General features: G+C 41.8%; 1 protein-coding gene across 1 annotated transcript in view; it reads left to right on the top strand.

The window, feature by feature from the left end:
- Nek11 (NIMA related kinase 11) overlaps positions 1-12,326 on the top strand; it is a 181,319-nt gene that overhangs the window by 33,693 nt on the left and 135,300 nt on the right. Inside the window, 3 exon segments of the mRNA XM_021207830.1 lie at positions 8,275-8,424; positions 8,534-8,612; positions 10,302-10,387. Of these exon segments, the coding sequence (XP_021063489.1) occupies positions 8,275-8,424; positions 8,534-8,612; positions 10,302-10,387 (315 nt within the window).

Genomic DNA, 12,326 nt, shown 5'->3' with positions numbered 1-12,326 from the left:
GCTTTTTGAACGATGGAGCTGGAGTTAAGTAGAAATGAAGCAATATCTTACTGTTGCTCTTCTTTCTTTTGTGAGAGTCAGCTCGGCTGCTCTCAGATCTGGGGCCTTGTGTTTGTTGGGTGTTTTAAATGGGGAGAATGGTGGTGGGAATCACATTGATGGAGTCCAGTTTATTCTTAATAATGGACCTAGGTTTAGTAGACTCAAAAGGCAAGCTTAGCTACAGGTGTACTAAAACATAGAGGGATAGCACCCATCTCTGCCTGGCCAAAGGATGTACCCTCATTGGAGAGCAATAATTATACCTGTGCCCACTCCCCTGTAAGGCATCCCAAACCCAACAGCCTGATGGCTAACCTATATAGGAACTGCTCTGGTTAAGGGCAAGTGAAACGGGCCTTTTGTACCAGCATTTTCTTCAGCTGCAACTCAGAAGGGGAAGGCTAGGGGGCTGCCAGTCACTGGCACAGGAGCCCCTGCCAATTTGGCTTATGTCTCTGCTTCTCTCTCTCTCTCTCTCTCTCTCTCTCTCTCTCTCTCTCTCTCTCTCTCTCTCTCTGCTAATATTCAATTCTAAGTAAAAACGGTGTTTAGGTTGATATGCACCAAAGGTAAATCCACTGAGCTTGTATTAACTTTGTATTTCTTCATACCATTAACTGTGGTCATTATGTATACTTTCTAAATTTTGATTTTCTTTTTGAGAATTTTATCCATGAGCACTTTATTACATCATTTCCATCCTTCCTGCCTCCCGAGTGCGGGGATTAAAGGCATGTGCCACCACTGCCTGGCTTGATCTCTTCTTTTATAATTATTATTGTTTGTGTTTGTGTGTGTGTGTGTAAAACCCACTAAGCCTATTTAATGTTGCTCTTATTTGGAATTGGTTAATGTAGAAGCAGGTTAATTGTTGGAGTAGATTGTTTCTTCCTCTCAGCAGCCATTGATCTCCTGGAGTTGTGTGTATGTGTGTGTGTGTGTGTGTGTGTGTGTGTGTGTGTGTGTGTGTTTACTGAAAACATCAGAATGCCTCTCAATCACATCAAATGAAAATATTACCGAACAGATAATACGATTTTCCAGCACTGCTGGGGCAGGTTTCTGCTGGAAGGTCTGGCAGATCTTTAAAGAGGTAAATTTAGCTGCACAGAAACAGGGGGTTGGCATTTCATTTGCAATTCATTAACAGGCCATGCTTCAGAAACCCTCCCATAGGTGTAGCAACTTGGGCAGATGGCAAGCAGGGGGATTTAGGGTGGAATATGTCTCACATGTACCCGATCCCCACCTTCCTCTTCAGTGTGTACAGTGTGATCCCTTGAGGACAGATTTGTTTAACTCTTCAAACTTGGGGGGTATTTTAGGGAAAGAAAGGAATGCAAGGCACAAACTTCTAAATCTCTCTGTCTCTCTCTCTGTCTCTCTGTCTCTCTGTGTGTGTGTGTGTGTGTGTGTGTGTGTGTGTGTGTGTGTGTGTGTNTCTACTTCTGCTTTCCAATACCGGTGCTTTCTACCTTCAAAAGGATAGAAGTTAGGAGGTGATATAATAATTTTCACATAACAATATTAAGTTAGAAGTTGGAGAAAATAAAAGCATAGGTATATGCAATTACAGCTATCAGAATAAACAATGGATCTAGGTGATAGATTTTAAAATATGTGACTGGAAAATGAAGCCATCTTTGACTCCAAGTGTCGCAGAAGCTTGTTCATTGTCTCGTTTTTCCTTCCGCTAGCACCTATCTATTTCATGTACTTTTGTTGGAGGAAGTGTGTCACGGGGGGCTGGCTTTGGGGGTTCAATGCTCAAGCCAGGCCCAGTGTCTCTCCCTGCCTGCTGCCTGTAGATCTGGATGTAGAATTCTCAACTACTCTTCCAGCACCATGTCTGCCTGCATGCAGCCATGCTTCCCACCATGACAATGAACTAAACCTCTGAGGTGTAAGTCAGCACCAATGAAATGTTTTCCTTGATAATGGTGTCTCTTCACAGGAATAGAACATTGATAAGATGAGAGACTGTTGTTCCCACACAGCCTCTGACCCCTTAGAGAGGTGGGATGTGCCTGGCTTTGTTCTTTTGACCTCTGTCTTTCTAACTTTTTCTTAAAATCTTTTATTTGTAGCGTAACAAGTACTGATTTGGTTTTGTTGGTTTTTAGCCATTCTAGGAGCATGCAGAATTACTACCCAGGAGTGCTTGTTTGCATTTCTCTGATGTCTAACAGATCTCTCTCCTCCCTCTCTCTGTCTCTGTCTCTCTCTGTCTCTGTCTCTTTCCCCATATGAAGTGTAGTTTACCTTAACCTTTGCCTTAATCAAGCACTAGAATTTGCATGTCTGTATTCTTTTCTGTCCCATCAGAATCGTTCTTTCATCTTTTTCAATACCACACTCTTACAAGGAATACATTGTTAAGCTAAACTGTTTTTTGTAGCCCTTCCATTTAAAGTTAGAGTCATCTTGACACTTCCTACACAAGAAGAAAAGCCAAGTAAGAGTCTAGCCACTACTGCAGATGTCTGTAAGTCATTTTAGGAGACAGCAGCACCTTCCTCTTAACTGAACCTTCCAGGGGAACTCGATCCCTCTTCCCCTCTGCCTCTCTTGTTCTTTGCTCTTCATTAATTTCCTGAAGCACTATATTGTGGCCAACACTGGAGGATCTGGCACACATCTTAGGTTTATTTATAGATATTTGACATTTGTTATGTTAGTGTAAGTGGCACAATTAATTTCATTTTAAGATGCTCCTGTTGCAGACTTAGAGATAAGAACGGCCGTTGTATCTAGCAGGCTTGCTAAGTCCACGTACTTCCAAAGGCTTTAGAGTCTTTTGAGCTTTTTATGTAAGCAGTCATTTTGACATGATGAATGATGGGTTAATGTTCCTAGCTGATTTTTAAGTTATTTTTTCTAGCCTTATTGCCCTAGGTAACACATTCATTTCCTGTAGTATAGATATGGTATATTGATTCTTATCTTGATCTCAATCTCAGTAGGAAATTGTAAAATTTCAGTATTTCACCAATAAGTTTATTTTGTGACTATATATTTTAAAGCTCTAAAAACAAGACTAAGGAAATTCCCTCCTGTTCCCATCATGCTGTGCTTTCTTCTTTATAAAACTGCAGATGCATTTGACCACCGTGAATAAAATGCTCCTTCCCCATCTGGTAAGGGGGTGTTACAGTTGATCTTTTGTTTCCTATAATGAGGCAAATTTTATTAATTGACTATTTAAATGCTAGATCAATACCATATTCTTGAAATAAAATCTCTTCTTAATATGAGCCTTTTAAATATATCATAACATTCTATTTGTGGTGTGTGTGTGTGTGTGTGTGTGTGTGTGTGTGTGTGTATGTGTGTATGCACGCATGTGCATGCGTGCATGTACTTTGCTTACATCTGCCTCCGACTTCCCTCTCTAACTTTCCTCAGGTACCCTACACAATGCCAATGCCCGCCCTTTTGGTAACCCACTGTATTCTAATCATCACTGTGTGTTGGAATGCTGACTGGTCATCTTGCTGTACATGTAACCATAGCTTTAGTGAATCTGTGTGGGCAATGGCCAGGCCATGTCCAGAAGACAGCATTTCACAGCTCCCTCCCCAGTCCTCAAGCTCTTACCTTCTTCTCTCTCTCTGCTGTGACAGTTCCTGAGCCTGGATATGTGGTTGACGTAGCTAAGCCATTTAGGACTGAGTATTTAAGAGTTACACTTTGGTCACTTATGAGCCTCAGCATTAACTCATGTCCACTGTAGAGAGAAGCTAAGATCCAGACAGCATTAGTTTATGCGTACAAACATAAATATTTAGAGGACAGTTTGGCCCCCAGCAGTGGTGGCATATTCCTTTAATCCCAGTACTTGAGAAGCAGAGGCAGGTGACTGTGAGTTCAAGACCAGCCTGATCTACACAGTGAGTTTCAAGTCATCCAATACTACACAGAGAAGTCCTGTCTCCAAAAAAAAAAAAAAAAAAAATTGACAACGTTTGACCACATGTCTATTTAGGTGTATTTAGTAAATTATTGTCTTTTCCCCCCTGCTGTTGAAAATGTTTCTTAATTATCAAGCTTGATCATAGACTTAAACCTCTATTTCTTTATGTATCTAGTGCTTTTGATTCATTAATTTCATTCAATACAGCTTTACTGTTTAAGGACTTTTTAGATGTATATTTAATTCTTAAGTAGTGGGAGATTTCCTACCCCCTTCTCCTATCCCCCTTTTTCTGTTTTCATGTCTAGCTTACTTGCTCTGTAGCTAGAGCATATGCTCTCAAGGTCTTGATTCTTGAACTCATTGAAACTTGTCTATGACCCCATGTATTGTTAGTTTTGATAAATGATTCCTAAGTTCTTGAAAACAAAATGAATGTTGTCACTATAGCAATTTGTCAGCTTGGTGTTTGTGTTTGTTTTATCACTTCCTTCTGACTTTGATGTTTCTGTGTTCTGTTAGCTAGAGGGATGACGTACTTTACACACATACACTTGATACATGCACATTTAAAGTTATCATATGCTTCTGATAGCTTTCTTTCTTTATTAATACATCATCTTGAACTTAGTAGTGAGTCCTCCCTCAAAGCCTGTGTTCCCCTATTCGAGTAGACCTACTAGCAGTCTTTTGGTAAGTGTTTGCATGACATAGCTTTGTCTTTTGAACTTTGATTTATTTGTGGAGAGTTGGCAGTCCATGATGGGCATGTGGAGCTGCTTACCTTCTACCATGGTCACTACAATTACACTCCTGCCAGCAGGCTTGCCAGCAACCTTCTCCTGCTAAGACATCTCAGCAGCTCAGCATGCTATAGCTCTGTTATTTGGAGTGCAGTAGGGTTTTTTGTTGTTGTTGTTGTTGCTTCTTTTTTTTTTTTTTAATTAAATCCAGTCTGACAAGCTTTTTAAAATTTAACTATTTTACTATTGCCATAATCCTTAGCCCCAAAAGACTGTCCTTGGGGAGAGGGGGTAGGAAGGCTCAGAATCAAGGACACACGTCTCTGGGAGCCCAGTGAGAAGCAGAAGCAGACTGGTTGATAGCTGAACTGGGGAGTGCCTTTATACCCTCCGCCTATGCTGCATTGCTCCATAACTTCTAGCTCCATGTAGTTGGTACCATCTGATTGGTTGTTCTGGTTATACTCTCTTTCATCATCTGTCTCCAGGCACCAGGCAGGTTTCAGGGTTAGTAAACATGGAAGCAACTATTGCACATGTGTGAGCCACTTTAGGCTGCCAGTCAGAACATGCATACATATCCACCTACATACCCACCTTTTTCTTTTAGAAAGTGGCAACTCAGTGGGAGCCAGAGTTCTGTGCTCTGATCTTGTTGACCCTACCTAAGGGGGTGACCAGCAGAAGGAGCCTTGCCTATCTTGAGTTGACCTAGCAGCTAGGGCCTTACCCTTCATTGCCTACCAGCTCTGAAAGGAGAGCCACTCTGGAAAGCCTGCCTGGGTGGTAGGGGAGCCTAATTAGTGGCCCTCTGCATTTCTGCCAACCAAGCTTGCACCATTGTTGTAGATAGTCTCTTTTCAGGGCATTCAAGGGCTATAAGTACTCTCAGTGTGGTCTTGTTGATATAGCATTGCTGTGACACATGCTGTATAAGGCACTTGAGAAGAATAATTATTAATAGCACAATCCCTCCCAAAATTCCAGATGTGGTGATCCAAGAGGGATCGAGGTGCCTTTGGATGTTCTCCCAAACCTTGGTAACAAAGGAAGCATCAAAGTTTAAGACTTTGACCCTACTCAGGTTTAGAGTTTGAATCTTTTGGGACAATGAGAGGAAATAATTAAAGAACTGTTGTGACCAGGAGCCACATATGAATTTGGCCAACTCCTCATGTCTTTGGGTATCACTGTCCACCCTTAAGGAAGTCAAACAGATAGAGGAAAAGCAAGGGTCACAGTTAAGCATGGCCATCGACTGCAAGGTGTTCAGTTTATTGCAGAATGGAGGAGTGCCTTTATACCCTCTACCCATGCCCCATTGGTCCATAACTGCTAGCTCCACGTAGTTGGCACCATCTGATTGGTTGTTCTGTCATCATTTGTCTCCAGGCCATCAGGCCGGCTTCAGGCTTAGCAAATGCGGAAGCAACTATTGCACATGTGTGGGCCTCTGTGGGCCACCAGTCAGAACCTGCTGACTCATTCCTCCTGCATTTCACTTGTTTATGCCCTCTGTGTTTCATTTGTTCCATTTTTATTATTATCTCTTTCTTTCCTTTTAGTTTACAATTTTGTAGTTGAATTTTCTTTCTCCTGGCTTGCTCTATATTATCCTTCAGTGATGACTCAAGAAAATACAATGTGCATCCTTATTACTGTCTAGTAAAAATATCATTATAACTTCTTAGTTCACTGACACAAACTAGAAACACATTACATGTCTGGTTCTCTTCTGTTTTTTGCCTTATTCTTGACATAAACTTGATTGCACACCATGTTTAGACCCAACAAGCTATTATCAGTGTTCTTGCGTAGCAAGAACGTTCATTTATACATATCCACACAGTATTCTATGTGATGCTATTTGCCAATCCTAGTGTTGCTTGTTTCTGCCTGGGATCACGCTTCCAGAACATGTTTAGTGCTTTCCCGCTTGTGAGGAACACTCTGTTTTTATTTTTCTTCCATGCTAAAATCTCAGTATATTAAAATTCCTATATAAGATACCATTTAATACTCTTATAGATGGATACAACCTTTGAGCTTCATGTTGACCTTAGGGCCCTATTAGTTCTGTGTAAGCACTCCTAACACTGTCTTTTTTTTTTTTCCTAATTGAAATAATAGAGTGCTTGGAAGAAAAACGTTTTCATTCAAGAGTCAGTTCTCCCATTTGCTACTGTGTGACCTTGATCAAGTCATTTAGCTTCTCCCAGCCAATTTCCTTGTCTACGAGTTGAAAGAGAAATACATATTGGCTCAGTGTCACTGGGAGGTTTGAGCTCCTTTTGTGTTGTAACAGGCATGAAAGTGCTTTGTAACCAGCCCAGCTTTGGTGTTATTAAATGCTTATTGGATCAGAAAAATTTTCAGTGTACATATTCAGAATTCTCTTATGCATGCACTTCCATAAGAAACCACAGAACAAATTCTATGATCGTGTGTTTCTTTATATATAGTCTCTCCTTTCTAAGCATTGTGTTAAAAGTTATATAGCATATAGCTTTTAAATAGTCCGTTATAAACTCGTGATTTTCATCTTTTAAGCAATCACCATGAAAAGGGAAATCTGGCTGTTACATAATTCACAATACCCATGAGATTTTTTAAAAAGCCTTTTTTTTTTTTTTTTTTTTTTTTAATACTGAGCTCAGGGAAGACTTTCAGTTTCATTTTCTGCATACTGTGGGAGCATTAGGATCGGGTTCCTGCCAGCTCAAAGGCATCACTTAGCATGGCTAATGCACCCCAGCACTGGGCTGCTCTCTGGTTTGATCCCTGTTTCATGAGCCCCAAGGAGAATTATACATTTGAATGTGAGTTACAAATAGTTTCTCTGCCACTCTACTTGCAAATGGAGTCTAGTCAAACAACTAATAAATAATGCCAGCTTCCCTTTCAGCATACGCAGTACACAGCAGAGGGTAGGTCAGGCTAATAAGTTAAAAATTCATTCTGCCGCCTTTAATCCCAGCACTTGGGAGGCAGAGGCGGGCAGATTTCTGAGTTCGAGGCCAGCCTGGTCTACAGAGTGAGTTCCAGAACATCCAGGGCTACACAGAGAAATCCTGTCTCGAAAAACACAAAAACAAAAAACAAACAAAAATCATTACTTTAGGAAGGTAACATGTAACATCATTTTGTTTTTCTTTCATAAAAGCTCATTTTAAAATACCCAGCTACATTAATCAGATTTCAGATTCTTCACCCTGTACAGACATCTTGCTATTGGATTCTTTATTTTTTTTCCTTTGGAAAATGTAATATGCATATTTCTTTCTGTGCGTCATACTTTGATAGATCTTGGACTTGTGTGTTTTGTGCCTGCATGCATGTGTGTGTTCATGCATTTAGTGTGTGTATGTGTGTCCCTGTCTGTCTGTCATCTTTCTTTTGAGTTCAGGTTTTTGTTTGTTTGTTTGTTTGTTTTGTTTTTCTTATAAATACGTACAACCTCAAAGAGATGTTGGTGCATTGTGGCTAATGCCCTAATGTCTCTGAGGCTTTTCCTGATGGGCAAATTTTAAATGGGACATTTGTTCTTTACTTAAATGTTTTGCTTTTTGTCTGCAGGTCACTGGCATGTATTTTATATGAGATGTGTTGCATGGATCATGCGTTTGCTGGCTCCAGTTTCTTGTCTGTGGTTTTGAATATTGTTGAAGGTCGCACACCTTCACTCCCTGACAGATATCCACGAGAACTGAACACCATCATGGAATGGTACGGAAGCAAGTCTGAAGCAGAAACCATTTGAAATTCTGTTACTGTGTTTGCAAGGAACTTAGGTTTTTGTTCATTTGAAAACCCATTTTCTGTTTGAACATTACAGCATGTTGAACAAGAGTCCTTCATTGAGACCATCGGCTGCAGACATTTTAAAAGCCCCTTACATGGAAGAACAGCTTCAGGTACTGGCAGTGAGAGTGTTGAAGGGCCTTGCACACAGTCAGTCTGTGAGCCTAGGCCATGCTGTAGGGCTGAGAGGCAGTAAGAGTCAGTCAGCAAGGCGGGCAGGTTTAATGGAGCCAAGAGGAATACCAGGGAAACCTGTTTACAAAGAAGACCACAGCAACCCTGGTTCCCTGATGCCACCAGACATGGAAAGTCAGGGCTCTAATTTTCTACCTAAAACCATTATCTATCCAGTGGCTCTGAGGCTGACAGATCTTACCTGAACACTTTGAAGTCCATCTCTGTTAGGCCAAAAATGTACAGCTAATATGGAAATCTGGGCATTTCATCAGGCTGTTCTTACTCCCTCCTTTGTGACAAGGCTTCATCTTTAATTGGTTAGGCATTTCTTTGTTTTCCTTCACATCAGAGAGCTTGATGAGACCGAGGACCCACCTCGAGCAGGCGTGAGATGCAAACTGTCCTCTCTAAGGCTTTTACCTTTCATGGACCTCTCCGACTTTTGCTATTCTAATCTCTCAGGCATGTTCCCTGGGTTAGGAATAGCTCTAAGAGGAACCTCCAGACAACCCGCCTTGTAACAGGTGCCATCTTTTCACCAGTAGACCAAGATCTAAATCTAAAGGAAGCAAAGATAACAGTGAGGTGTGCTCATGATGCACAGTGCTGACAACCCTGGGGAGACAAGAAAGGGGCAAGCATGGTGGTCTGTTCTTCTGAAGTTTGACTGCGGGAGTCAGAATTCAGTAGCCAAGGAAAAGTAGCAAAAAATGAAAATGATAACAAGAACAAAGAAGACTGAACATTATAAACAAAAGACAAAAAGAACAGGAGAGGGGGAAGGCTTTGGTGGCCAGAGCCATAGAGGCCATCTTAACACTGGGAGGGGTTAGCCAGGAAAACTGCTTAAAAGGAGGCCTGAAGATGGTGTCAGATCCTCCAGAACTGGAGTTACCGACCTGTGTGAATAACTATGTGGGTACTGAAAAGTACGTAAGTCAGTGCTCTGAACTGCTGAGGCGTCTCTCTAGCCCTGCAATATTTCATAATTAACATCAGCAAACCCTGATAGCAAAATATAAAACCTTAAAGACAAACTCCAACAAGGCAAGATTGGCTAGAAGCAAGTGAGTTGTAGTTGCTGGGTCAGGGTTGGATCCTGTCTGTAAACATTTGGGATGCTATTCTTCATAGGTTTGCGCATTATTTTTGGTTTTACAAATGAGAGCATGCATTAAGTAAGTACCTCTTCTGCTTGCCGAGATATAGCTATATCACCCCCTTGAATGTTGTACCTTAGCTAATTACCCTATTTGCCTGGTGCCCATCTTGTCATGGGGAGGGTTAGCATAGTCTACTAAAGGCTGAGAGCTGGGTACTCCTAGAGCTGAGGGAAGGCCTGTTGGAGGTGGGCAATGGAAGGAGTGAGGAGGGAAACCGAGAGAAAGGAGTGGGGAGGCAAGGTTAACCTGGAGGCAGACAGGAGCCACCTGAGGGATCCTCCCACAGAAGCGGCCACACAGAGTATTAATTAACAAAGAGAGAAAAACAGCACTGTGAGCTTTCTCTCAAAGTGCCCTGCTGCCTACTGCAAAGGCCTCAAACAGAGAAGGCATGGGGTACCTTTGTGCCCTTTCATTGCTGAAAGGGATGTTTAAGTTGCATGTGGTTTTCCTTTATTTCAGCTCCTGATGTGTAAATATCCAGAGATGACACTGGAAGACAAGAACTCCGTTTGTCAGAGGGAGGCTGCTCATACGATTAATGCCTTGTAAGTAACTGCTCTGGTTTTGAAAAGCCCATTTCGTGTAAATGCTAAGTGCATCAGTCTTTAAAAACCTATTAGTGCTAAGATGACTGTGTGGAGCATCCTAGATTTCACTTAAGTCTTGCCAAGAAATTAAGAAGCTTCAGTAATGTGGTGTGCCAAAGCTGTTTGCCTTGGGTGGTAGCAGGCTGAAATCCTGCCCTCCTAAACCACTGCACAGCTCACAGATCCGCAGGGCAGCATCGCAGTCACCCTGTGAGTGTATAGAGAAATGCGTATGGCAGACATTTAGGAGTGTTTATGCAAATGCGCCTGCCATCAGAAACTAGATGGCTTCACATGGTGTTTGCTTAACTGTCAGAGTCTATCTGCTGAAGGAAAGTATTGTAGGCTCTCGAGGCATTTGAAATAATAATAATAATAATAATAATAATAGTCAGATTCACTTTCTTCACATAGCATACATCCTCTCTCTGAAAGAGAGAGAGAGAGAGAGAGAGACAGAGACAGAGACAGAGACAGAGACAGAGAGACAGAGAGATAGAGGAGAGAGAAGAGAACATATATCTCCAAAAGAACCACAATGATTTCTGGGCCTGACTTCCCTTTTTTCTCATTCAGAAAAATTTTTTTCTTTTACTCGTAAAAGCACAGAGTGGTAGGTGCCTTCAGATCATAGATGCAGATACCAGGGGCCCTGCTTATTATCATTATTATTATTATTATTATTATTATTATTATTATTATTATTATGTGTTTTGGTTTTTTGAGACAAGGTTTCTCTGTGTAGCCCTGGCTGTCCTGGAACTCACTCTGTAGACCAGGCTGACCTCGAACTCAGAAATCCGCCTGCCTCTGCCTCCTAAGTGCTGGGATTAAAGGTGTGCGTCACCACCACCCAGCTGGAACCCTGCTTCTTAAAGATTAAAGCTACAATTTTATTAATGAAACTCTATTTAATTTAATGAGAACCCGAGGGCAATAGCTCCTCCTCCCCAGTGGTGTGCAAGGCAGTAGCATAAGAACAGGAGCCCCCAGGCTGACCTTCAAGACCAAATAGCCAGGTACTGTCTTCTGACACTCTGGCACACCCCATCACAGACACTCTCCCCTGGCACACCCCATCACAGACACTCTCCCCTGGCACATCCCATCACAGACACTCTCCCCTGACCGCCCCCCACCCCCAGTGGTTTCTCCACTGGCTCCTATATGGTTTCGCAGCCTCACATTCAACTTAAGCAAACGGGCACCTGAAAGCGATCCCTTGGGGTGAATTTATAGACGTGTTTCTAATACCCTTCTCGCATTGCTATCCATTCTTTCAAGAAACTTGAAGTTTATTTTTTGTTTATTAACTACCAATGTGAGAGTAGAGGTTATCCTGTTTTTTAAAGAAAGTAAGTTAATTTTAGCTGACATGTTGAACCACAGTTGTGGACCAGTTATAATCAATGGCGTGCTGGCATTCAATTGTCTGGGAAGTATTTCACATTGTAAAATATCGATTTCAATCAGTCCCCTTTATTTTCAAGATCTGTGACTGTGTTTCAGAGAAGTCTGTTGGGTCTTATAGAATAAGAGGGTGCATATCCCTGACCAACAGTCCCTTCTAGGGACACTCTGGTCTGGGTGACATGCTAGAAGCATGACGGTGGCTGAGGGCAGTTTCTAGTGGTGCTTCCAAAAGAAGAAGTTGAGAGCAAAGAGCCTTCTGAGACACTTGTCCCTAAACAAGAACAGAAGGAGAGGTCACTGGGAGTGTGGCTACCAGCCTTGCAATCCCTGTTTAGCGTGAGCAGCTTCTTCGACTGAACAAAAAGGAGTTTCTTCAATAAATGAAGGACACCTCTATAATGTGGGTGCTCTACCTCTATAATGTGGGTGCTCTACCTCTATAATGTGGGTGCTCTACCTCTATAATGTGGGTGCTCTACCTCTA

The sequence above is a fragment of the Mus pahari genome, chromosome 10 (genome assembly GCF_900095145.1).
Source record: "Mus pahari chromosome 10, PAHARI_EIJ_v1.1, whole genome shotgun sequence".
In the NCBI taxonomy this organism is placed as follows: Eukaryota; Metazoa; Chordata; class Mammalia; order Rodentia; family Muridae; genus Mus; species Mus pahari.
The sequence above is the reverse complement of the archived record's forward strand: the minus strand, read 5'-3'. Positions and strand labels throughout refer to the sequence as shown.